The sequence below is a fragment of the Bubalus kerabau genome, chromosome 10 (assembly GCF_029407905.1).
Source record: "Bubalus kerabau isolate K-KA32 ecotype Philippines breed swamp buffalo chromosome 10, PCC_UOA_SB_1v2, whole genome shotgun sequence".
NCBI lineage: Eukaryota > Metazoa > Chordata > Mammalia > Artiodactyla > Bovidae > Bubalus > Bubalus kerabau.
The window spans coordinates 96,925,573-96,953,411 of record NC_073633.1 but is presented as its reverse complement, the minus strand read 5'-3'; the positions used below and the strand labels follow the sequence as shown (position 1 = coordinate 96,953,411).

The window sequence follows — 27,839 nt, the reverse complement described above, 5'->3', positions numbered from 1 at the left end:
ATTAGGTGTTGTATTTACTTTGCAACCCCTTTTTAGGAAGGGGTAAATATCTCAAATTGTTTTACTGAGAATTTGTACTATAAGCCCAGCTACACATTATATGGTGAAGGCCAAGAATGTGAACGATCACTGAGGAGCTGTTCCTTTTCCAAGATTCTTACCCCCTCCCCAGACAAGCTGTCCCAGTGTTTTCTCTCAACTCAAAACAAAACAGAAAATTTGTGATTTTCGTGGCCTTCAAATGCGGAAGCTGTCTTCACGAAAGCATCTGGTTTTCTTGGATCAAAAGTAAACCATGAACCTTCATCTGGAAAGTAAGTTTGGGAAAGTTTGTATATAAAGGCATTTCATGCTCTGAAGTATGATACGAAAATAGTCACATCTTTCAACTTTTAAGTTCCTGAAAGTTTAGCAGTAAAAACATATCAGCTTATTCCCTATTTCAGGAAAGAAATTTAAACCATGAAAGATTCCATTTAGTTTCATTTCCGTACAAAACACAACACATCTCATTTAAGGCTAGGAGAAGTGCTTACATCTTAGAAGCAGAACTTTGGATTCTAAGCCCCCAAATAAATTTCAAGGAAGTCTCCTTTGCTTTTGATCAGTAACAAAGTAAACGAATTTGCTGTGCTCTGGTAAAACCAGCTGAACCTTCAAGTTCTAAGCTCATCTGTCCCCATCTTAGCCTCTGTGGCTCCATCCACCCCATGCCCACGTCCCACCCAAATCCAAACCCAAACCAAGTCACTTGGAGTTTTACCAAGTCAGCCTCTACTCTTCACCTCTGGAGTCTGATAGGTCTCCGTAGCCTACAATGAAGGGGCTGGCTGGCTGGTGTTTGTAACACCTTCATGTCTTTAAGGACCAGACAATTAAAAGGATTTGAGTGTCACATGTCTTTGACTACTCTCCTGGTTGAAAACCCAGGAATACTTCTGTAGCTGGTATCTTTTCTTCCATAATACAGCTTATCTCTGACGTTGTCCAAAGCCATGAGACAATCATCGGCTTGAACTTGCTGCCTCGCTCTCTACAGGAATATGTGGTATTTCTAAACATAGCATGTTAGTGCTCTTTCAGGACAGTAAAAACAACAAACATATAATCTGATGGCCTCCACTTTTCAGGGGTTTCCCAGGTGGCATTAGTGGTAAAGAACCTGCCTGCCAATGCAGGAGACATAAGAGAAATGGGTTCGAGCCCTGGGTTGGGAAGCTCCCCTGGAGAATCCCGTGGACAGTGGAGCCTGGCAGGCTACAGTCCATAAGGTTGCAAAAATACACAACTGAAGCAACTTGGCATGCACACACCACCTTTCAGAATGTAAAACCTTATGCTTTTGAGCATATAGGTGGGGCATGAAAAAAGGGCTGCAGTAGTCAAATTAGAGCCATACATTTATAACCTGTAATTGTAACAGTAACTTGCTGTTCTACGGCATTGGTTGCATACTTGCCATTCCCTGGAATGAATCCTGTTTTCCTCAAGCTGGCAGATGGTGGACATTTATGCCCAGACTGTCTTCTATCATCTCTCCATAGATCCTCACGAGTTGACACCCTCTCATTTTTCATCCTTTGGTAAAGCATTTTGACCGGCATTATTTAAATAAAAAGCAAAAATTACCACTTATCCTTAAATATAGGAGCTCTGTGTCATCTGTATACTTGACTGAAAATAAAAGATCAAAATACTGGCTTGAAGCAGTATTTTTTTAAACAAAATTAGTGGATTTTAAACCACCACCAGTTCATATGTCATAATTTAAGAGAAAATATCTTATTCTGAGGGAAAGAAGGGTAACATCACATGTTCATTTGTAACTAGTTGGACAATCTCCTTTAGATTCTGACTTCATGTTTTTGTAAAATCATGCTTTTTTTGAAAGTGTTACCAAGCCTCCAGAGTTGGTCCCGCAGCGAGGGTCCTTCTGCCTAGTGTTGATCAAGCCAATAGAACAAGAAGCAAAGAGGAGCTTTATTCTTTGATCAGAGAATGAAGAGGTATGAGCTCTGGAGGACACAGTCTCCTGGACTGGCCATGGTTGGGGCTGCTTTATAGGGGTCCTGGCAGCAGGGAGGGGCAGGGCCCAGGGGTCTGGTGAGGGGGTCACAGCTGGGCCACTGAGACCCCAGATCAGTGTTGGGTGTGGTGTCTCTGCACAAGGCCCGCTACCATCATCTTGAATCAGTGTTGTGGGTTGCCTTCAGCATAGCCCATCAGAGCTCTGTCTAGAATGGCCATTTGGCCCTGGGAACTCTGGTCTGCAAGGCCGGATTGGAGGCCTCTGCATGCTATAAGCAAGTGGAACTAGACTAAGGACCATAAGCAAGTGGAAGTAGACTAAGGACCAAGGGGGGAAAAGTTAAATTTTATTTTATTACCCATATTCGATTTTTATTTCCTGTGAATTTTTTATGGGCTTTGCCTGTGACAATGGGACACATCTTATTTTTATGATATGTTTTCCATCAAATTACAGTCTCCTTTTTTTCCCCCCTTGCAAATATTTCAATTTATTTCTGAATCATTTGAAGCCACCAAGGGTTCAGATGGCTTTTAAAAGCCTCAACTTGGCCAACAGCGTGAAAACTTGTACTTTAAGATAGTGCATCTCTCTTTGTTCTTGACATAATATATTTCAAATGAAAAATGTTTTTCCCTTCAAGTTTCTCTCATTTCTTCCCCTGGGATCCATAGTCATTTCCTCAAGCATCTTTGGAAGCCAATTGTGTCCTTGATTTGGGCCAGCTTGTAGACTGGAGTCATGCTCACGTGCCTGGGCAGGCATTTCAAGATACCAAGACAATGCCACCATAAAGAGTGAGATTAACACATGAAACACAAGTTGTTTTTTTTAATGATCTGACTGGTCTGTTAACTAGGTGTGAAAGACTTTTCTTGGTAAGACAAGATTGTTTCTTTTCATCCTTGTGTGATGATACACAGCTGTTTTTTAAGCAGTTTGGCCATCTGATGAGAGGAGCTGACTCATTGGGAAAGACCCTGATTCTGGGAAAGATTGAGGGCAAGAGAAGAGGGTGACAGAGGATGAGATGGTTGGATGGCTTCATTGACTCAATGGACATGAGTTTGAGCAAACTCCAAGAGCTAGTGAAGGTCAGGGAAGCCTGGTGTGCTGCAGTCTAGCATAGGGTCACAAAGAGTCAAACATGACTTAGCGACTGAACAAAAATATGTATTTTATATATCAGGACTTATTTCTATCCCTTTTTTATTTTTTAACCTTAAAGCCAACAGAGCAATTCCCAAATTATGCGTCATGTTGGACTTAGGATTTAAAATCTAAATGTCTTAATATATCCCCTTACAAGACATTTTTTTTTTCCTTTTCAGCTCCCAAAGCCAGCTATTATCAGATCATACTGCATAACTCTTACTCAGTGTTATCCCTAGGGTAGTGGTAATGCTAGTTTAGATTTTGTTTGTCCATTATTGCTGAGCACTTAGCTGAATAAGGGAATGGAGAGTGGCAGGAGTTCTGTAAAATGATATGAACACAGAGGAAGCTGTGTCGCCTTCAACAACAATATCTTAAAGTGTTTACTTGAAAGAAGAAACTGCGGTAGCCCTCCATCCTTTATCTGATGCAAGGTCCTGGAAAGCAGCGTTGTGAGAAGTCCTGTAGAACTTGTGCACCATAAAGGCCCGTTTCTGATGAAAATGACACTGTTCCTTAATGTTCTTGACGGACCGCTTGCTGGCCGTGTGGACTGGGATGCGGAGTGGCCTTATTGCAGATTTTTTTTTTTCAGTCTGAGTGCCCTGTGTTTGTCTGTCATTTGGGATTTTCATCTTATTTATTCCATAGGTGTGATTTATGACGGCCACTTTGAGAACTTCCCATGACGCCGAGCCTCGAGCCGTGGGTTACCGGAAGTAGAGCAGCCATGGCGGCAAAGCCAGCCAACATGGTGGCCTTGGGGAGGTCAGGCAGTTAAAAGAAGTTCGGAGAAGCCTAGAGACTTTGGCCTCTTTTTATTTATTTATTTATTTTCACTCCAAGCTGAATAAAATAGATGCATCGGTTCTAACGAGGAACTTCCTGCCCAGAGTCGCTGGCAGAGCCGTCTCCTCCCAACAGCTGCAAACTTGAGAGACCTCACGCTGCTGGCCAAGGTTCATTCTGTGCTTTGACTTAAGACCACAGCCAGCAAAGCCAGTGTGTACCGTGGAAAGAGTTCCCACTTTTTCCATTGGAGCAGCCTTTGGTGAGGTTAGTTTGACTGTTCCAAATTAACAGTGGTGGGTCATTGCTCATTTTTTAAATTTTAACTGTGGGTAAACCTACTGATTAGATTCCACTGAGGACAAGTCATAGTTTTCTGAGGAAAATACATATCTTTTTATTCAGTATTCCTTACAGCGCTGGTTTTCAAAGTGTGGTCCCCAGACCAGTGGCAGCAACAGCAAGCACCTAGGAGCTTGTAAGAACTATAAATTTCTCATCTGCAGACCTAAGGATTCAGAAACTGGGGAAAGTGCCAGCAGTCTAGGTTCTAATAAGTCTTATAGGTGATTCTGATGAATGTTCAAGTTCAAGAGTCATATGAACTTAAAAGTTCATTTGATTACAACCTTCTCTGAGCTTTAGTCTAGCCCAAAACCAAAAAAAAAAAAAAAAAAAATTGTTTTCCAGTTCCTAATATATAGTCTCCCAGGTATCCAAACTATGACTCCAGGCCCAGGTCACCCAGGTTAAGGAGATAAAGCAGCTTCCAAAGGTGCTTGATTTACTATTAGAGGTCACTTCTCCTTTGCTTCACCTAGCAAGCTTCTATTAACAAGAGCTTGTCAACCATTCAGAATCATCATCAGGGCATCTAATTAAATCAGGACCTACAGGTATATCTCTTCTCTCTGGTGAAATACAGACTAATATTTGATTATCAAAAGGATGTGAACTTCTTTGGGGAAGAATTTTTATCCTGTTTCCCCCCAGGAACTTGAGAGATTTGGAGCATTGGTTCTATATTGTCATTTTACATGTGATTTCAATTTTTCCTGTCTATACCAATGGCTCACAGTCACCCACTGTGGGTCAGAGTAACATTTCCAGACTCTGACATTGTCACTTTAAGAAAGATTTTGATTTAATGACTGTTGAATGTTTAAGTCTCATCCAACTTTTCCTCATTGTCTGTAACTGAGACCAGATATTTATTACATTGGTCCATCTCTTTATCCTCTGATAATTAATGGCTAAATAGAATTTGTCTTGGCTTTTTATCTTACATTTTTTTTTTACCCTCCATTATGTATCATTGATCATTTGAGTGGTTTCAAATCAGGTTGCTTCCCCTTCCCTGTATATACTTAGAAATGGACTAAATCAAAATCTATACAGAATTCTCCAATTCTCTTAACTAAAGCTTTTCAAGCACTTCTTTTGGTTTTTGAACACTTGAATTAAATATTACACTATGCCATCCATCAAATAAAGTATGGTTTTTGGAAGAGTCTTGTTTTTTGAACAACCACACTGTGACAGGATCCATCCAGAGACTTTGCTGAGGAACTTACACCGCCAGCTAGCCCACTGCAGCACCAAAATGACTGAAATTTACAGGTCTTGCGTAAATAACAAAACCAAATAAGTTGCAGATGGCATAACCCCTCAACTGTGTTTGAAATGTCTTCAGTAATTTTAGGGTTTGAAATTCATACCAGGTAATATATAGATAATTTTTTTTATAAAGGACTTTTGAATATACAAATGCATCATATTAACACCTGCTGCTATACACTTTGGAAAATCTTCCCATTGTTGATCAGGGACTGTGCCAACCACATAGTTACGTTCATATGTTACTCAGGACTAGTGACCTTCTATCCAAGAAAGCATCATTTCCATTAATTTAACTGTCTATCACATTTACATTTCATTCATTAGTGTGAATCTAGTGTGTCTTGTTTAATTGGCTAAAAAATGTTTTCTGTACATATTACCAATCTTAACCTTATAATTTTAAAGAATTTAAATATAATTTCTTCACTTAATGTGCTGATGAATTTGATTAGCTGGATATATATGCTTAAATGTGCTCATACTTCTTAACTCCTGCCTACCAATTATAATAGTTATGCACCATTTGAAATTGATATAGCAGACTTGCACGTGCTAAACCTGTCATGCCTATCAACATTTTGCTGGTTATCGTTCTCAGAAAAGGGAAGGAAAGTGAACTTTCGAAAGGTAAGTACAAAGTTGTGCATATTTAGATAGTATCAGATAATATAGGAAGACAGCCAGAACCCTTCCATTGTCCTTGATCTCTTCTGACTGTAAACACTAAAGGTGAAGAACCAGTTTGGCACAGCCATACAACCCAAAATAATCCTTCTTGTTTTAATATTTTGCTTTTGGGCAACATTTACTTTCCAGAAATGAGAATATTTTGTATGTGTGAAAATGTATTATTCACTGGGCATTACATGAAAATTTCATTCAGATTCTGAGAACTGTTACTGAAGATGGGCTGAGCTTCTCATGGACAGATCTCATGTGAGAACAATCAGTTCTGGAACCACCGAGATCCAGATGTCCAACTGAACAGCTGCCATCCTCTGCAGTAACCTTGACATCACTGCTTTTGAGTTGTGACCATGTGTTATGCATTTCTTATCCTGACGCCCATGATTGAGGTCAGATGTTGTCTACCCTTAATTTTATCCTTTGGGACTCTTTGTATTTCTCAGTGGGACGTATGGGTTCAGATACTGGTACCGCAGAGCAGCTAAAGGAAAACTTTCCCATGCAACGTTCATGCAAGTAGATGTTCAGGCTAAATTTTCATTACCCTTAAATATTTAGTGTTGATTGCTCTTCTCAGTGATTAGAAGTGAACTGGGAACAAAGTAGGCATCTACAGAAGAAAGAAGAAAATGTTAAAATCTTCTGGGGTCCGTAACTTGGCTATTATCTGTAAAGCAACATTTGATCAATTTACAAAAGTGACACTGTTACCAACAGAATTACTTACCTTTTGCTGGTAGCATCCTGGGAGCTAATTCCCAAGTTATCCATAACTTATGTGAAGAGACATTTGTTAATATTTGGAATCCACATAGGTGTTGGGAAGGTCAGACCAAAGTAATTCATCACCACTTTAATATTTGTAGTGCATTTTGTCATCATGAGCCAAAGGTCTAGAATAGAGAAAAATGTGGATAGTAGGAACCAAGTATTAGGTTTTTATTATTGTTTTGATATCATAATAGATCAAACATCATCTTAACTCTTACAATCAATATTGTATTGAGAATCAGAATCTTTGAAAGTTATGTAGAAAATTGCTGAATGCAGTCAATGGTACCTAGAAAGCATCTTTAATTGATGAATTATGTATATTTGCTTTAAATATAATTATACTGTATTTCTAAATTGCAGGACGCTTCAATAGACAGTAAGCTCTTTAAATAAAGGCAGCATGTTTTGTGTAGCACAGTGGATGGCATATTTTCAGTCTTCAGAATGTATTTGCTAACTGAACTAATCACATGGACACCGTCAACCATCCTTCCCTACTACCGTGAGCAAACAGTGTTTATTAACTGATCTGGATAGCCCGATTTGCAGAATCGTTCAGCACTTAACAGACGGGTTGCCAGAGTGTATTCATGAAAATTCAAATCATAATGTCCTTGGAATTTCCTAAGGGTTTAAACAATGTCTTCAGAGCCATGATGGCAGGAAAACCAAACCAATTAGATAGCACCCCTGCATCACCAGTATTGATGACTAACTTACTGAGTGTGAAATTCGCTGAATTTACCATAATGAATATCCTTTAAATATTGATATCTACATTATCATTGCATGCCCCATCTCTTGTGTAAGTGTATAATTGAGGCCTGAGTATGTGTTGGCCTGATATCACATTTGTGGATCTTTTTAGAGATTCCTATCATCACCACTTAGTTTGCCACCCCAAGCCTTTTCCACTTAATGGCTAACGTAGAACAAAAATCCTTGAGATTGTAACGTTGGTCCCTTAAACCCCAAGTTAATTTTGCTATGGTACTTGAAGGAAAGTGGAGAGACCCATGTGATGAATTAAGATCAATTGCTCCATGATTATTAACTTTTCAATGTCATCTGCCAGAACTTGTGCTTCACCCTCTACACAATAAGGCAGGTAAATCTTTGCTAGGTTTTATAGGCCCGCCGATATCCAGCCAATCTATGGCTAATTGTGGTTTCATTGCCTATTCAGCCTACTGCTGCTGCTGCTGCTAAGTCGCTTCAGTCATGTCTGACTCTTAGCGACCCCATGGATTGCAGCCTTCCAGGCTCCTCCATCCATGGGATTTTCCAGGCAAGAGTACTGGAGTAGGGTGCCATTGCCTTCTCCATTCAGCCTACTAGCATTCCTTTATTCCAGGATGTTTTGCTTGAAAAACTCACTTAGTTCATATGCCAATTTCTTGTCATTTAACAATTTATTTGCTGACCAGCTAAGTATCTACTATAAAAATCACTGAAAATTGTGTGCTTCCATTCTTCTTCATCTTTCCCTTTAGTATTTCCTTTCTCTCCACATTACTAGCAATCCAAAACCCTTTCTACCATAGTTAGGTTTTGCGTACTTTGAAGTTTAGGTCAAAAAGCTTGAGTGGCCCAAAATCTAGCACTTTTAGCTTCCTTATGTTTATAATAATGCAGTATTGCTGAAGCAGTGGATAATGTGGTTTTAATCTGTCTTTTATAACCTGCATGAACAAGATTTGGCCCTATGATAGAACTGTGTACTATGACATAATTCGATAATGCCGTTTTTTCAATATGGCTACCATCACAAGCCTGATGCTTGCCAGCCTAATAAATAGTACAGTTGATTATACACTTTTGATGCATGCACAATGAAAGAAATTATGAAACTTTGGGCTTTGCATTACTGATTATAACTAAGAAAGTGCATATTATTCTACATGGTTCAGGACAACACAATCATTGAATAGTCAAGAGCTGTCTCCTTCCTTCACTTCCATATCCTTAACCTGTATACCCTTCACCTCCAGAACATCAGTAGTAGCTGACATAATCTCAATGACTTTTGTCCTGAAGCCTTCTAATATATTGAACATGGGAGAAGATTCCACCAATCAATCGATGACTACCAAAAGCTTAGCAGTATAATGGGTGCTGTGAAATATACAAGGAAGGTAGGACTCCTGCTATTTTAGCTGTTCAGTAAATATTTGGTGAATGGATGTAATATAAGAAAAACAACAACAAAGTTAAAGCACTTTTTAATTCCTCTCTGTGTGAAAAAGAGCAATATTTTCCTTTAAAGGGCTTTCCTACCCAGACAATATTTAATTTTTACTCTTGTTTGACAAAATACAACAATCTTGGAATTTTAGTCAGTTTTTAAAAAGAAGGTTCTAGATCATAGAAACTTTATTTTCACTAGAGAATATTCTTATTATTTATTATATATTCCCAATGAATTTTAAGAATCACTCTAATACTTGTTTTAGGTTTAAATGCCAAAGTAAGGGTTGGGGTATTTAAAATGAACTAGAATTTACATGCATCCAAATGGGTGGCTTTAAAAACATGGTGATCCAGTTGGCTATCCTGCATGCCACCAAGGGGAGGAGTGTTGGGACCAGAGGAATCCTGGCTACTTCAGCCACTAATCACCTATATGACACTGAGCTCGCCATTTCACTTCTGTCTCTTAGCTGTTAATGGAGGAGGTTGGACTAAATGGTTTTCTGAGTCGCTTTCTATCTCTGATGGTTTGTGAGTGTGCTGTTGATATGTACAATGGCATTCTTCACTAGACTATAAGTATCGTGTGTAGTCTGAATCTCTACCTCAAAGCTAGTTCTAAGAGCTATCAAACCATATTTGGATCATTGTAACTGTGCTAGGTTCAGTCATGTCTGACTTTTTGTGACCCATAGAGTGTAGCCCCCTAGGTTCCTCTGTCCATGGGATTCTCCAGGCAAGAATACTGGAGTGGGTTGCCCTTTTCTTCTCCAGGGCATCTTCCTGACCCAGGGATTGAACCCACATCTCCTGCATCTCCTGCATTGGCAGGCGGGTTCTTTACCACTGTGCCACCTGGGAAGCTTTGGATCATAAACCTTGTCAATGATCCATTCAATAATCACCTTTTCATAAAATCACTTTACTTGCACAATCTGCCTTCCTCCTTTTTCCATGTTATGTTTGGTTTTTAAATGATATAGGATTAGAATCCTACCTCTACCACTGACTGGTGCTGGGCTAAGTGTGATTTGAGGTAATCAACATTTCTGAGCTCTTTTATCTCATCTGCACAGTGGAATTGATTGTGTCTACTTCAAAAGAACTGTTAGGAGATTTATATGCAATGGTACTTGAAAAATGCCAGGCTCAGAATGTGGCATTCAATCATTCTCCATGAAGATTTCTTACTTTTCTTTAACATCAATGCCTGATCCACTTCATTCATAAAAATCTCCCCTGAGCTCAGATTCTTGTCTCCACTTACTAAAGAGCAATGTATCACTCTAACTGCACAAAAATCAAAGTTGAAACTACTTGGATTCTAGAACATATTTATTCTGTTAAATTGCATTAATTAATCAAATATTTACTGAGTGCCAACTCTATTCTGAAGTAATTTCCATAGTTTAACTCATTTACTCCTGACAACAACCCTATAAGGTAAGTATTTATCATTTTCCTTCAATAATCTATCTGAAATGAGGAAACTGAGGCACAGAGAGGTTGACTGCCATACCCAAGGGCATGTATTCATAAGTATGGAGCCCACAGTTGAATGCATGCACTTGGTCACTGGGTCACCTTTGCAAACAGCCATTTTATTCACTTTTATTTAAAAATGCAAAAGTAAAATGTTTAAAATGCAAAGGAATCAATGGCACTAAGGAGTTTGGGGTGGGGGGGTTGTCCTCTTTTGTTGCTGTTGTTGTGTTTTGTTGTTGGTGGTGGTTTTATTTGTTTTTTTCCAGAAAGATTTACACAGCATTTCTAGGAAAAGAAAGAGGGCAAAACAGCTGTCAACTCTGCTGACCTTGCTTAAATTTCACTAAGGCTTGATAATGCATTAGGTTTTGATATATCCTTCCTGTAGCCCACAGGAGGAGTGAAAGAGCATCAGGTGGGGTTAGCACCTAGAGGACTGAGCAGACTCCATTTCCTGTCTCTATGGACTAGCCAGTACCATGCACTTTTTGTAAACTTAAATACTTGTCTGTCCTAACAAGCATAATATACACTCTGCCTAAAGAAGAGCCTCTGCTAATAAAACGACTTTTGGTTCAGTAGGAAAACAAACAAACAAAACAAACCAGTGTGGGTGTCAGAAGAAGCTGAGGGGAAGCATGCAGAGAGGGTAGAGGGAGTGAGGAGCTTCTCTTCTAACCGCCCTATTGATGTGTGAGTGGAAGCTGGGAGTGAATTTCATGAGCAAATATGGAATTTTGCCACTGAATTCTTTCCTCCAGAGCTAATAATCTCATGGGATATTAATACAAGGGGAAAAGACCTTGGGTGAGGAAAAGAATTTTCCTTTTTCAGGATGGAGTTCTCTCAGGATGACAATGAAGTTTGAGTGTCAGAAAGTGGTAATTGAAGACCAAGCATTTTTATCATAAGAAAACAGGAAAATGAGCTACACTCTCTGGAATCATCTTTGGTAAGTTGAAAAAGGAACCTGGTCATATCAGCCTACTCAAGGACCCTTTTCCCTACTTAAAATCCTCTAAGCTTTCCAGGATGTGTGGGCCTTTTGACCCTAATCATCATTCTGTACCAAGGTCATCAAAATAGAAATCTGGTACATGTATCCAGATTTGCCAGGAGAAATATCAATAACCTCAGATATGCAGATGACACCACCCTGATGGCAGAGAGCAAAGAGGAACTAAAGAGCCTCTTGATGAAAGTGAAAGAGGAGAGTGAAAAAGTTTGCTTAAAACTCAACATTCAGCTTTTTTCGTGCCTAGCGCAGCCATGGCTCGGGGTCCCAAGAAGCACCTGAAACGCGTAGCAGCTCCAAAACATTGGATGCTGGATAAACTGACTGGTGTGTTTGCCTCTCGTCCATCTACCGGCCCCCACAAGCTAAGGGAATGTCTCTCCCTAATCATTTTCCTAAGGAATAGACTTAAGTATGCCCTAACTGGAGATGAAGTAAAGAAGATTTGCATGCAGCGTTTCATTAAGATCGATGGCAAAGTCCGCACAGATATAACCTACCCTGCTGGTTTTATGGGTGTCATCAGCATTGATAAGACTGGAGAGAATTTTCGTTTGATCTATGACACCAAGGGTCGCTTTGCTATTCATCGTATTACACCTGAGGAGGCCAAATATAAATTGTGCAAAGTAAGAAAGATATTTGTGGGGACAAAAGGAATCCCTCATCTGGTAACCCATGATGCTCGTACCATCTGTTACCCTGATCCCTTCATCAAGGTGAATGATACCATTCAGATTGACTTGGAGACTGGCAAGATTACTGATTTCATCAAATTTGACACTGGTAACCTGTGCATGGTGACTGGAGGTGCTAACCTGGGAAGAATTGGTGTGATTACAAACCGGGAGAGACATCCAGGTTCTTTTGATGTGGTTCATGTGAAAGATGCGAACGGCAACAGCTTTGCCACACGGCTCTCAATCATTTTCGTTATTGGCAAAGGCAACAAACCATGGATCTCTCTTCCCTGTGGAAAGGGTATTCGCCTTACCATTGCTGAGGAGAGAGAGAAGAGATTGTCAGCCAAACAGAACAGTGGATAAAATGATCTCTATGTGATGTGATTGGAAAAGTCTTTGTAATTAAAGATAATACCAAGTGATTAATAGCAAAAAAACAAACAAAAAACTCAACATTCTGAAAACTAAGATCATGGCGTCTGGTCCCATCACTTCATGGCAAATAGATGGGGAAATAGCGGAAACAAGTGTCAGACTTTATTTTTGGGGGCTCCAAAATCACTGCAGATGGTGACTGCAGCCATGAAATTAAAAGAAGCTTGCTCCTTGGAAGAAAAGCTATAACAAACCTAGATAGCATATTAAAAAGCAAAGGCATTACTTTGCTGACAAAGATCCGTCTAGTTAAAGCTATGGTTTTTCCAGTAGTCATGTATGGATGTGAGAGTTGGAGTATAAAAAAAAAAGCTGAACACTGAAGAATTAATGCTTTTGAACTGTGGTGTTGGAGAAGACTCTTGAGAGTCCCTTGGACAGCAAGGAGATCAAACCAGTCCATCCTAAAGGAAATCAGTCCTGAATATTCACTGGAAGAACTGATACTGAAGCTGAAGCTCCAGTACTTTGCATCCACCTGATGCCTGACTCCTTAGAAAAGACCCTGATGCTGGGAAAGATTGAAGGCTGGAGAAGGCTGGATGACAGAGGGTAAGATGGTTGGATGTTCACCGACTCGATGGACATGAGTTTGAGCCAACTTCAGGAGTTGGTGATGGACAGGGAAACCTGGGGTACTGCAGTCCCTGGGGTCACAAAGAGTCAGACACAACTGAGCAACTGAACTGAACTGAACATGTGGATGTTGTGACTGCATCATGCTTTGCAATCATACATAACACATTAGGTGGGGAAGGACATTTATATTTTATGAAGTTCATCATTTCAGCATTAATCAATTAATCCTTTTATGAGTTATCTGAATCACTCTTTTGGAGCATTCTGAAAGAGATAAAAAAAACTGAAAACTTTTTTCAAGTAGCTGACTTAATGGATATCTGAATGTCTGATTTCAAAAGCTGTTACTTATAAAAGGCCAAAAAATGTTAATATGGGCAGTATAGCTGTTACATAATTTTTCCAAGGCAGGAAAGGCAATAAGTTGCAAAATACTGTACTAAGAGAATATATGGTTTTTGATAAGAACAGCTGCTACTTCAGTGAGGTATACAATGTTTTAAAACTTGTTTTTTTTTCTGTTTTGGAAGTATGTTAATTAGTTCACTTGTTTTGTTTAATTTATTACCATCCTGCCTGTGTTGTGATTCTTAATTGTATGGTGTGGTTTATGTCCACTGCTTTTAAGTGAGGGGAATGCCACCATGTGCCTTTGGTGTTTTTATGCTTAAAAAATAAAAAAGTGAAAACACAAGGACTGACCACCAACAGGTGTATGCCCTTGACTGGATTCTTTAGCCATGTGTGTACATAATGGTTTTCATGTGGGCAATTATCTGATCACTTACTGTGGGATAGTCTGCTGAACTGAGCTTCAGTTTCAGTTACAGAGGATGCAAGTGAGCAATATTAAAGAATAAATAGGCCCACAATGCAGACTTTCCTTTTGAAGGTTTTAAGCCAGGAACATACATCAATTAAAAAATAAGCTTATATTCTCTGAGACTTGGCACATATTGGGAAATATATAGCAGAAAGCAGGTACCTTCAGGTGTACCTTAGCACAAACCTGTAACTCGTCAAGTAATAAAGTAAATCTTCACATGTTTTGAATATTAGAGACTTGAGAGGTTGCTGCTAATTGCATTGGGGGGATTAAATTAGGACAAACAAGAAATGATATTGGCCTCAACTCTTCCAATTGGGAGTTTTTCTGAAATGTATGAATAGATTTTCTTAACTAGAAAGACAATGAATTTTGTTAGTGTATTTTTTATGGTTTAGGTCTAGCATGCCAGGGACATAATTCTAATATCAGTCATCATTGTATGACATAATAAATAGACATAAATGAAGAAGGTGAGACCATCTATATTGTTGGACTCAAAATGGTGGGTAGCCAGTCACCACAGGACTCTATTACAGACCAGCCCTGTGCAGATTGTTGAAGGGGGTAAAAAAATACCATAATTCTTTGCTGTAGGGGGTTGTTTTATACATTTTGGGGTGTTTAGCAGTAAGCATTTCTGGCCTCTTTTTAGAGGGGCAGAAATAACAGAAAAACTTCCTGTGAGTGTAATAGAAATTCAGAAAATGGAAAAATAACACAGATCAAGGGAGATTTTGTAGAGGAAGTGGGTTATGAGCAGGATCTTGAAAGTTGGCAAGTCAGGTTAAAGAACTTGATGACTAAGTGGTTACTGTTTTTTAACCAAAAGGAGGTCAGTGGTGATCTTGATGAGAAAAATTTCAGTAAGCCACATTACAACTATTGGATGAATCATAAGTTTTAAAGACAAATTCCTCTTCTGACCCAGGCTTAAGCATAGCCTTAATATCCACCATATTGACAGAAGTGGATTTTAGGGGTCATGTGAACTCCCCCCGCCCCCCTGTATAATTCACACATGACCTAAACCATTCAGTGACTTATTTCTCCTCCACTTTTTTCCTGATTCTTCTTTCTTCCCCTCTTCCTTCTTTCTTTTATCTCTTGCTTGCATCATGTTTCTTAACTCTCTTTTTCTTCCTCTTTCCCTTCAGTAGGCCAACAGAGGTCTGTGAGAAGAGAATCCACAGTTATGACCAGTTTATTAGTTTCCTATTGTCGCTGAAACAAATTACCAGAAACTGGTGACTTAAAACTATAGAAATGTATTCTCTCACAGTTCCTGAAGCTGGAAGTCCAAAATCATTTTCACTGGACAGCAATCAAGGGCTGCACTTGTTTCAGGAGCTCTTAGGGAGAATCCATTCTTTGACCCTTCCAAGTTCTGGAGGCTGCCAGCATTCCTTGGCTTGTGGCCACATCCCTCTAATTGCTATCTCATGGTCACATGACCTCCTCTTCTCTGTATATCAGATTTTCCTCTGCCTCTCTCTTACAAGAACACTCATCTATGAAAATTAAAACACTAGTTTGAAAAGATACATGCACCTCAGTGTTTCTAACAGCATTATTTGTAATTATTTATAATAGTCAAGACATGAAAGCAGCCTAAGTAACCATCAATGTTACTTAGAGCAGATGAATGGATAAAGATCTGACACACCACACACATACACACACACTCACAGAGAGGAATATTATTCAGTCATAAAAAAAAGAATGAAATTCTGCCACACACACAACAGCATGGATAGACCTAGAGAGTATTAAGTTTAGATAAACAAATCAGAAAAAGACAAATACTCTGTTATCACTTGTATGTGGGATCTAAAAATAAATGAAGGTATAAAACAAAACAGAAACAGATTCACAGTTATAGAGAACAAACTAGTGGTTACCAGGAGGGAGAGGGAAGAAGGGAGGGGCAAAATGGGGTATGGGGTTAAGAGACACAAACTACTATGTATAAAATAGATAAACAACAAGGATATATTTTACAGCACAGGGAGATATAGCTTTTTTAAAAAAAATAATAGCTATAAATGGAGTATAATCTACAAAAATATTGAATCACTATGTTGTATACCTGAAACTAATGTAATATTGTAAATCCCTGCACGTCAGGGAAAAAGGTAGTGATACTCATGATTACATTTAAGGTCCATTTAAATAATCCAGGGCAATCTCCCCATCTCAAGATCCTTGATCATGTCTACAAAAACCCTTTTTCCAAATAAGGTAATATTTACAGGTTCCAGGGATTAGGACCTAACATATTTGGGCACCATTATTCAGCCACCAAATTCAGAATATTACGAAGATGCCTTTGTTGACATATGGTAGACCACAGTGCGTCCATCCCGAACACACTGGAGCCTCTCTGGTGGATCTCACTTGCAAGCTTGAGAAAGGACTCATACCTCTTCATGTGTCTTGTGTTCACTGGAACAGTGTTCTGTGTGTGAGCAATACCTCCCTGCTAATGACTGAAAAAGGAACTCATTGTAACTTTCCAATTCCCTAAGTACCAACCATTAAGTCCTAAATAAGGAGGTTCAGGATTAAGTGTGTGTTCCTCATAGAGTGCTCCCTATTTTCCTCCTCAGACTTGAGAGTTTGTATTTTTTTCAGTAAGGAAGAGCTATCCCCTGGGCTTGTTAGTTTCTGGTTCAAGTTGCCAATGTACCCTTATCAATTCAAGCTGCAGGAGATGTACAAAACACACGGAATCAGTAAGGAATCCTGTCAGCTGGAGATCCTGCTGAATTCACCTGAGATACTAAGACTGCGAGAAAGAGATGCTTTGAGCCCTTCACATTTACCTTTCTCTAAGTAATCCCATCACACACAAAGTATCTGGGTGAGGAGGAGGAGGGAGAAAATATGAACAAGGAGCATGAAAATTTGTGCCCACTTTCCTACCTGTATCCATTATTGGCAGACCATTTTCACTTGCTCATTCCTGCAGCAGAGGGAATCCAGATGTATTTGCAAGCATTAATTTTTATGGAGTGGTCTCTAAAGCCCTTGTGTATCATTGTTCACCCACTCTCAAATTCTTATTCAGTGAATTTTAGAATGGCAATTCTAATGAGAAATATTACCCTTTTAAAAGAGCATTTTTACCATAACTCTAAGACATATTATTATAGTCCCATACACTCAATAATTATTTTTACTTTTTCCAATGTTAGCTTAAGTATTAGTTCCTCAGTTGTGTCTGACTCTTTGCAATTCCATGGACAGTAGCTTGTCAGGCTCCTCTGTCCACGGGATTCTCCAGGTAAGAGTACTGGAGTGGGTTGCCATGCCCTCTTCAGGGGATCTTCCCGACCCAGGGATCGAACCCAGCTCTCCTGCATTGCAGGTGGATTCTTTACCATCTGAGCCACCAGGGAAGCCCATTGTATACTAAATGGGGTGTAGGGGTATTTGGTTTTCCAGCAATATTTGGTTGGTGACCTCGTATGCCCTCATGAGGAAAATATCTCAGGATCCCTACTGAGTTGGGATGACTTTTCTCAACTCAGTATTCCTCAGCCTTGGCACTATTGATGTTTTACACTGGATAATTCCTTGTCATGGTGGTTGTCTTGTGTATATTAAAATGTTTAGCAGCATCCCCACTTTCTACCCTCTAAATGCCATTTCCCTGATGAGTTATAGCAACCAAAAATGTCTCCAGACATTACCAAATATTTTCAGGGGAGACAAAATCACCCCTGATGGAGAATTGGTGTTCTAACTCTATTATTGTGTTCTAAGTCTATTATTTGCTTGGTTAATAGTAATAGCGTTTATGGAGCACTTACTAAATGCCAGTCACTGTAATAAGCACTTCACTTGCATTAATGAAATCAAACCTTATAAAATCTCACAGGGTAAATTCCATTATTAACTCTATTCTCCAGATAAAGAAACTGAGTCTGGAGCAAAGGTGCTTAGATTACACAAGTTTTAAAAATTAGAGCCAGGATTTGAGCCAGAAGTTAGGATTTAGAATCCATGCTCTTAGGCATGATGGCACAGTTGTGGTCCAGTGCTCATAAGAATAGGCTGTTACAGATTTAAAAGCAGCTTCCTTTGCATCTGTTTAAATAAACTCTAACAATGAATGAAAGGATTAGGAAGGACCATTTATTGAACTCCTACAATGAGTGGGGCACTCATCTTGAGACTTTCATGTAAGTCATTTCATTTAATCCTCACAATAGCCTGATGGAATAGATATTGCTATATTCATTTTTTTGTATAAAAGAATTTGGCACCAAAAAAGTAAATAATTTTACCCAAGGTTAGAGCTAGTATAATAACTGGCAGTAACTGAATTTGATCCAGTGCCTGCTAAGTCCATGTTCATTCTATTTTTTTCCTATTCTTTCCTTGACTTTTTAAAAAGATGGTGGGAGGGGCATTTTTTGGTTCTCCATATATATTTTCTGGTCCAGTCTCTCTTACTGTACAAATTCTACATTTGTAGCTGGTACTTGGAGATTCTGAGCTCTCACCTGTGGTGCGCTGTGTGAAGTCACTTCGGTCATGTCCGACCCTTTGCAACCCTATGGATTGTAGCCCACCAGGCTCCTCTGTCCACAGGATTCTCTAGACAAGAATAGTGGAGTGGGTCGCCATGCCCTTCTCCAGGGTATCTTCCCAACCCAGGGATCGAACCCATGTCTCTTATGTCTCCTGCGTTGGCAGGTGGGTTCTTTACCACTAGCCCCACCTCACAAGCCCAAGCTCTCATCTTTCCTTCCCCGAAGCCTTCTGACAGGTGTAGGCATACGTGAGTGGGCCACCCAAAGACTAGGTGTGAATCCTGGCTCTGCCATTTCTCTGCTACCTGACCTGGGGCCAATCATATAACAACTGGGGGCCTCAGCTTCCTTATTTGTAAACATGGTGCTAATAATAATGCCCACTGTGCAGGGTGAAGATCAGAAATAATGTATGAAAACACTATTATTAGTTGGTACAATTTTGTTCCTTAAAATCACACTCAGGTTATGCATTTTGCCACTTTTCTTTTTTTGTCCCTTCGTTTCAGAGCACTTACAATGTTTCCACCCCAGTCCCCCCTTACCCCATGAAGAAACCTCCTGTTTAGAAATTCAGTAAGATTCATCCTTGATTGAAATGAAGGAATCTCGGGAGAAGGCAGATCCTTTGAAGTCTTTGTTAGCTAAACATACTTCCGAAGACTAGTATCAGTACCCAGAATGGGGAGATGAAGACAAGGAGAAAGGGACTTCACAGATGCTTTTCGGATAGACCATACGAGAAAGATGATTATGAAAGATAGCATACCCTGATCTGTATCCACAGAGACCAATACTAAGAGCTTCATAAAAATTTTCATTTTTTAGTGAAAATTTTATTGTTTATTGGGGTATAAGTGACATATAACATTATATTCAAGTGTACAACACACCTGTCTCTCACCACATCTGTCTCCACCTGACCTTGTGAGATGACCAGTATTCCCCATATATAATTATACAAATTGTTTTCCTTGGGGTAAGCACTTTTAAGGTCTTTCTTAGCAACTTTCAAACACGCGGTGCAGGATTGTTAATTATAGTCACCATACTATATGTAGCATGTCTGTGACTTTTTAAATGCAATTTTTATTAGTGTTATTCTTCTAAATAATTCTATTTAGAAGTATATAGCTCACCAATCCCTCTTCTCTTTTTTAAAAAATCATTTTTATACAATTTTAAGGTTACATTCTGTTTACAGTTATTACAAAATTTTGACTTTATTCTCCATGTTGTACAGTGCTTCCTTCTAGCCTATCTTACACTCAAGTTTGGTTTTATTATAGTTTTATAACAAACTTATTTATTTTACAGTAGGAAATTTATACCTTTCTGCCCCCTTTAAAAAATTTTGTTTTATCAAAGCCTAAATTATGAGTTAGATAGATGGGACTGATGTAGAACTTAAATTTTTATGGCCACCTTATGCAAAGAACTGACTCATTGGAAAAGACCCTGATGCCTGATGCTGGGAAAGATTGAAGATGGGACGAGAAGGGGACGACAGGGGATGAGATGGTTGGATGGCATCACCAACTCAATGGACATGAGTTTGAGTAAATTCTGGGAGTTGGTGATGAACAAGGAGGCTTGGCGTGCTGCTGTCCATGGGGTCACAAAGAGTCAGACACAACTGAGTGACTCAACTGAACTGAACTGATGCAAAGAACTCCTTGGAAAAACCCTGATGCTGGGAAAAATTGAAGGCAGGAAGAAAGGGGGATGACAGAGGATGAGATGGTTGGATGGCATCACTGACTCAATGGACATGAGTTTGAATAAGCTCCAGGAGTTGGTGATAAACAGGGAAGCCTGGTGTGCTGCAGCCCATGAGGTCACAGACTCGGACACGACTAAGCGACTGAATTCAATAGATGTTTGAGCACACACATGCATATACACACATACACATATACACACATTACCCTAAAATAGAGTGTTCCTATGACACTTTAATTGCACTCATCTCACACGCTAGTAAAGTAATGTTCAAAATTCTCCAAGCCAGGCTTCAGCAATATGTGAACCGTGAACTTCCTGATGTTCAAGCTGGTTTTAGAAAAGGCAGAGGAACCAGAGATCAAATTGCCAACATCCGCTGGATCATGGAAAAAGCAAGAGAGTTCCAGAAAAACATCTATTTCTGCTTGATTGACTATGCCAAAGCCTTTGACTATGTGGATCACAATAAACTGTGGAAAATTCTGAAAGAGATGGGACTGCCAGACCACCTGACCTGCCTCTTGAGAAACCTGTAAGCAGGTCAGGAAGCAACAGTTAGAACTGGACATGGAACAACAGACTGGTTCCAAATAGGAAAAGGAGACGTCAAGGCTGTATATTGTCACCCTGCTTATTTAACTTCTATGCAGAGTACATCATGAGAAACGCTGGGCTGAAATAAGCACAAGCTGGAATCAAGATTGCCGGGAGAAATATCAATCACCTCAGATATGCAGATGACACCACCCTTATGCAGAAAGTGAAGAGGAACTAAAAAGCCTCTTGATGAAAGTGAAAGAGGAGAGTGAAAAAGTTGGCATAAGGCTCAACATTCAGAAAACGAAGATCATGGCATCCGGTCCCATCACTTCATGGGAAATAGATGGGGAAACAGCGGAAACAGTGTCAGACTTTATTTTTGTGGGCTCCAAAATCACTGCAGATGGTGACTGCAGCCATGAAATTAAAAGATGCTTACTCCTTGGAAGGAAAGATATGACCAACCTAGATAGCATATTGAAAAGCAGAGACATTACTTTGCCAACAAAGGTCCGTCTAGTCAAGGCTATGGTTTTTCCAGTGGTCATGTATGGATGTGAGAGTTGGACTGTGAAGAAAGCTGAGTGCCAAAGAACTGATGCTTTTGAACTGTGGTGTTGGAGAAGGCTCTTGAGAGTCCCTTGGACTGCAAGGAGATCCAACCAGTCCATTCTAAAGAAGATCAGTCCTGGGTATTCTTTGCAAGGAATGATGCTAAAGCTGAAACTCCAATACTTTGGCCACCTCATGCGAAGAGTTGACTCATTCGAAAAGACTCTGATGCTGGGAGGGATTGGGGGCAGGAGGAAAAGGGGACAACAGAGGATGAGATGGCTGAATGGCATCACCGACTTGATGGACGTGGGTTTTGGTGAACTCCGGGAGTTGGTGATGGATAGGGAGGTCTGTGCTGCGATTCATGGGTTTGCAAAGAGTCGGACATGACTGAGCGACTGAATTGAACTGAACTGAACTGATGACACTTTTTGGGCTTCCCTCATGGCTCAGACAGTAAAGAATCTGCCTGCAATGCAAGAGACCTGGGTTCGATACCCTGGAAAAGGGAATGGCTACCCACTCCAATATTCTTGCCTGGAGAATTCCATAATAAGTTGAAATGACATAAAGCAAAGAAATAGTTACATACTATATATATATATATATAAGCAAAAATCCTTTTGGATTTCTTCTGGTTAAAGAAAGCAAATACTAACGTAGGTCTTCTGTAAAAGCAGAGTTGCATAAAGCAAACTTTCCAAGAGTGAATGATACTTGTGTGTGTACAGTTGGGATACAAGAAAGAACGTACAAGAAATATTGAGGAATGTAATTCTTTAGGACAATATTGTTAACTTCACAATTCATATATGCAGGGAGATATTAACAAAGTTCTCTTTACTTCTAAGTTGAACAACAACAATGGAAAAACAATTCCTATGGTTCATTGGAATATGTAACACATGTTCTCAATTCTGGATTGAGACCTTGAAAAGTGACCATTTCCTCAAGGGAGATGTCATTAAAAAAAAAATAGTCAGTAGTGAAGGTGTTCATATCTAGTTGCCTTGCTGAGAATGTCAGTCACAGTCTAAAGAGATTCCAAAGGTAACATGATAATATGGCATGTCTACTCAAGGGCAACCAGTGGAAATGTTCTGAATCAAAAATAACTCAACGTTTGAGAATTCTGAGAGGACATCCAGTATATCTCCATCTAGAATAATTGGGAGGGAGGGATGTGTTAGTTTGTTTCGGAATTTCAAGAGATTAAATTTAGTACGTTATAAATTTATTGTTGGAAGTGTTAAATCTCATTAGTAATTGAATTTCACAGAAATAAAGACTTCAGGGAAAACTGATATTTATCTATTTGGCAGAAATCAGTTAAATTCAATTAAACATGATTTTTCAAAAAAATGTTTTTGCAGTCACTGTGTAGACCAAAACTAAAATTCAATTACATGTAGGTGATCGTTGTATCACATTCTGGTTATCAGAAAACAGTCATCTTGAAATTCAACAATGGTATATTGGATATTTGCCATTTCAGCAAATACCATTGTAAGAGCAAAGACAGCTCATAGCCAAGAAGCTCATTCCTAAGCTTCTCTTTTGCTTTCACTCAATAAAGGGTATAATAAAACTTCGTCCTAAGAAAGGAGCTTGCAAACTCCTTGCCCCATTACAACAGAATTTGACCTGAATATTCATTTTTGTAGTTAAAAAATGAAGATAGAATGACAAACAGAATTATTCCAATTATTGTTCTCTGGAAATCACGTGTGTTCATTCTACAATGAGGTGTGAAGAAACTTTATAAAGAAAACTTTGTAAAGAAGAAAAATGAAAAAAATCATATTAGGAAAGGAAAATGTTGTTAATCTGAGGAGGAATGACAAAGGAAAAGGCAGTAATGGGTGCATAATATCTTCGGAGGTGCTTGATTTGGAATACAAGGTAGGGGGTTCAAATATGGAACCTGAGGTTTCTTCCTGGCAGTGATATGACAGTCATGTCAGCCATCCTTCTAAAACTGAACCGTGTTGTGTTTTATAACCTGTGGGTGAAAAGAATAGATATCCTCCCTTAGCCTTTTAGCAGAGCCAAGACAAGCAGTGCAAGGGAGAGACAAGTCTCCAGGAAAAGGAGTTACAAGAAGCTACTTCCCACTGTCACTCTGGGTCAGTGGAAATACACGTGCATGCCCAGGACACGCGTAGGTGCTGTGGGCAAGTTGGAGGCATTAACCTTGGGTGCTGCTGAGTCCAGAACACTTCAAAGGCAAGGGGCAGTGAGGGAACCAGAAGCCAATCAGAGTGAAGAGGATGTTTGGACCGAAAGAGAGAGTGCATATAAAGACTAAGGGTTTGGGGTTCCTCTCTCTTGCTCCACTGTCTCTGTTCTAGTCAACACCTGCCAGTCTGGGCAGGTATTTCTACAACTCCAAGAGGACAAAAGGAGTCAGGTGAGTCTGGGATCAACTAGACTTACATACATTTTGTCCCTCTGCAGTTGCTCTGTGAGACTTAAATTTGAATCATAAGGACCAGCCTTCCCAATGTATTCTACTTGTTTACTCTGAACCTGCTAAAGGAGTCAGCCATTGACATGTGAGCCCACAAATGCACATTCAAGAAATGAGTAGAATACATGGCCGCCACTGCTTCCTTTCATTTTCTCTGCATCGGGAGAGGCTGGGATGACGCTCAGGCCTCCATTTGTCAGACGGGGCTGGCATGGTCTGCGGCCTATTTGGCAGGTACACTGTGATACTAAAAGAGGCTGCATTTGGAAGAAAGGCATGTTACGATTTGGTTCTAGGGTGGCAAACTTTGAATATATTGCTGCAGAATTCTTCTTTAGGAACTGCTTTCTTTTAAGTGTCAGAAAGGAGAAATGTTAGTCTGGAGAAGAAATTCCAACTTCTTTTAATTGCTTAAAATATTTTTAGTCCTGTATGCATTTTTATTTACCCAGTGATCAAATGTTCTGAAGTGATGAAAGGAGCCTGTAATATGGAATTTCAGGCATCAGTCACAAGACTCAGGTAGGGGAGGTTTTTTTTTTAGCTACTTTTTACTGGAGGATAGTTGCTTTCCAATGTGTGTTAGTTTCCGCTATACAGTAAAGTGAATGAGTTATGTGTATGCATATATCCCCTCTTTTTCAGATTTCCTTCCCATTTAGGTTACCACGGAGCATTGAGTAGAGGTCCCTGTGCTATACAGCAGGCTCTCATTAGTTACTTTAAACATAGTAGTATGTATATGTCAACCCCAATCTCCCAATTCATCTCACCCAGAAATTTCAACTTCTGAAAGACCTGTGTCCCAGCTCTGAGCATTTGTTGATGCCCAGAGACCCTTTGGGAGTGATGCTTTGGTTAAGCAATGAGGCCGAACATACCATTAGGATTAAGTATGAAAGTGATATTCAATGACCAGCTCTTGCTTTATTCTTTCCATGACATCTGCACAGAGGTTTATAACCCATTTTATTATATTTTGTCATTTCTTAAAAGACAGGCACATGGGGGAGAATCTCCAATGCCATTCTTTGCTAATCCCAATGTTAACCTAGTGATTTTACTCTGAGACTTCCAGTTTGAGTTAGATGACCCTCAATAATAACCTATCTAATAAGAATACAGTCTAATATATTTATTGTTCATGTTAAGGACTAAGGCCATAACATGCAATGCTTTGCTTTTAGTTTTAAAATAAAGATCAAAGGAAACTTATGGATGGTTTCAAATAGGATGGTATTACCTTAGCTGATGAATCAAAGTTGTGTCAATATTACCCTCTACCTCACAATGAATTTAATCCCTAATTTATTTACCTGTATATAAAAAGGAATGTAGCTCACTTAATACTAACAGGTGGTGTGGGTCTAGGAAAAGGAAAGATTAGTCATTCTCATTCTTATCATCTCACGATTCCTTAATCTCATGATTAAAGGTGATCACTAAGGAAAAAAGTTCAAAGGAATGTTACAGTCCTGTTGAATTTAGGGTACAAGCCTAATGTGTGCCTTGGACTCCACTATGGGAATTTGACACTCTCAGTTGTTACTTCCAGAAAACTCTGGCAAATCTGGCTTATTAACTTTATCACCCAGGGAGACTGCAATAGAGGAATGACACCAGGGTGACTCTGTGCGGTTAGATGTAGGTCATTGTCAGATTCTTTGATTTGTAGAGGACAGTTAACAACTGTCTAATAAACCATTAGTAACCTGTTGTTATTGTTATTACAGAAGTCCCCTTATCTGATTTTAGCCATCAAGGAGGAACAGGAGGACTCCACTAAAAATGCTTCTTAAATGGCATCTGCATGGACTTTGTTTTGTTTTAAAACTTCCCATTGCACTTTTGCATTCTGTGTTAACCCATAAATGCCTTAACTCATTTTATAAGCAGCCAGGAAATAAATCCTAAATAGTAAAAATTTTAAATTTAGCTAATGTGTATATTTTTATAAACACACATGTATATATGGGTTTGTACGTATATGAACAAATACATTTATAGGTGGCTTTGTATTGTTAATGATGTTTTCCTTAAACAATACACACATACATATATATACATGTGTACATGCTCAGTTGCTAAGTTGTGGCTGATTCCTTGCAACCCCAATGACTGTAATGCACCAGGCTCCTCTGTCCATGAGGTTTTCCAGGCAAGAATACTGGAGTGGGTTGCCATTCCCTTCACCAGGGATGCATATGTATATATACATGTACCACTGTGAATTGGTATAAAGATTTTTATTTTGCAAAAGGCTTTTTATAGATGATCTTTTACTGAACTCCATAATTAACCTGTGCAAAGGTTAAATGACCTGCCCAATTTCACACTTGGTAACTCAGAAAGCCAGGGCTAGCAAGGAAGTTTCCTGATTGCTGGCCAAGAGTTCTTTCCACTGGAACAGTTGTCACTGGTTATTAGGAAGCTGAGGGGAAGAAACTGATTTAACTTCTCTGAAGTTGAGAATTATTGATAGTGACTGAAATATCATCAGTGCCGTGATTTTCCAAAGCCAGCTGATCTAAGACAGTCCTGTGTGTGAGAGAGTTATGTAAAGGGCCATGTATGATAACTTTGCTGTGTTCTGTCTATATTATGTGATGCTGCTCTAATTCTTTTATGTGAACTATCTTTTTATTAACTTTATTTTTGACAAACCATCACATAGCTGCTATTCATTACACTAGTAATGAAAATACTGATGCAAGATTATGAAGGTATACAGAACTGGAACCTTGAATCATATGATAAAAGTCAATTTCCAATACTGTCCTTCAGGCAACAAAAAACTTTTAATAGAAATCAGAGATTATGGTATTACAAAATTCATACTTTTTGCAAGGTTAAAATTTGATTAACCATTTTTTTAGACATTCTCTTTGGAGATACCCATTCATTTTAATTTATGGTTAAGCTTAATAGAGACAGGCAAATTGAAAGGTATTTAGTTTATTCAACTGGCCCTTGCTGGCAGGATTAGTCAAAGAAATGGGAAACTGCTACTTCATTACGAAAACAGCATACTCATAATCAAAACGAACCAAGTTGATGAACACATATTCTCCCTTAGAATTCAAAATACTCTTAACATATAAGGAGCAGTCAAGAACTCCTTATAGTAACCTTGGCATGATAAGTATTCAGAAAGGTCAGCCTGACCCTTCAGACTTATCGTGTGTAAAAATCTGTTCCTCCCATAATGTCCCAAGGGCAATTTTCACAATTGAAACAAGTTTCTTCTTATAAAACAAGGTAAAACCCTACATTCCCTGGGGTAGAAGTTAAGATGCTCTAACTCGCCTCCCCCCACCTCCCCTCCCCCGCCGAAATTATTTTTTACAAAACAAACAAAACCCAATGTAGTGGCTTACATAGATAGAAATGTATTTCTCACATTACAGTCCTGCCGGTCCAGGTGGTGAAGGTCATTAAAATACACAGGTCTCTTCCTTCATTTCTGCTGCATTGCCATTCCCTGATCTGCTCATCAGCGTTACCGAACGCTGAGTCTCTACCATGTCTGTGCTACAGCCCATAGAAGAAGGGACTAGGAGAGAGTCCAGGGCAAGTGTCTTTAAGGAGCTGATCCAGAAATGAAAGATATCCTTCTACTCCTCTCTCATTGCCCAGAACTTTAGCACATGAACTTATTTAGCTTCAAGGGATGCTGGGAAATGTAGTCTGTAATTGGGAGACCATTCTTTTAAAAGATAGTGTGGAGGAGGAAGGGTGGAG

The 27,839-nt window shown here is 39.3% G+C and overlaps 1 protein-coding gene and 1 long non-coding RNA gene across 2 annotated transcripts; one reads left to right on the top strand and one right to left on the bottom strand.

Annotated features, from left to right (window-relative positions):
- Positions 1 to 682: 682 nt before the first annotated feature.
- LOC129621876 (uncharacterized) lies at positions 683 to 27,634 on the bottom strand. Its single transcript, XR_008699785.1, has 3 exons — positions 27,476 to 27,634; positions 7,008 to 7,173; positions 683 to 6,890 (listed from the first exon to the last, which is right to left on the bottom strand). It is a non-coding gene; the product is annotated as an uncharacterized LOC129621876 (long non-coding RNA).
- Positions 10,779 to 12,847, top strand: LOC129621875 (40S ribosomal protein S4, X isoform-like). Its single transcript, XM_055538791.1, has one exon. It carries the CDS (start codon positions 11,999 to 12,001, stop codon positions 12,788 to 12,790), a length of 792 nt encoding a protein of 263 aa, XP_055394766.1. The 5' UTR covers positions 10,779 to 11,998; the 3' UTR covers positions 12,791 to 12,847.
- Positions 27,635 to 27,839: the final 205 nt, after the last annotated feature.

What these genes read in the sequence shown, in the direction of transcription:
- LOC129621875 (XM_055538791.1), top strand. Translation starts at nt 11,999, where the DNA reads ATGGCTCGGGGTCCCAAGAAGCACCTGAAACGCGTAGCAGCTCCAAAA.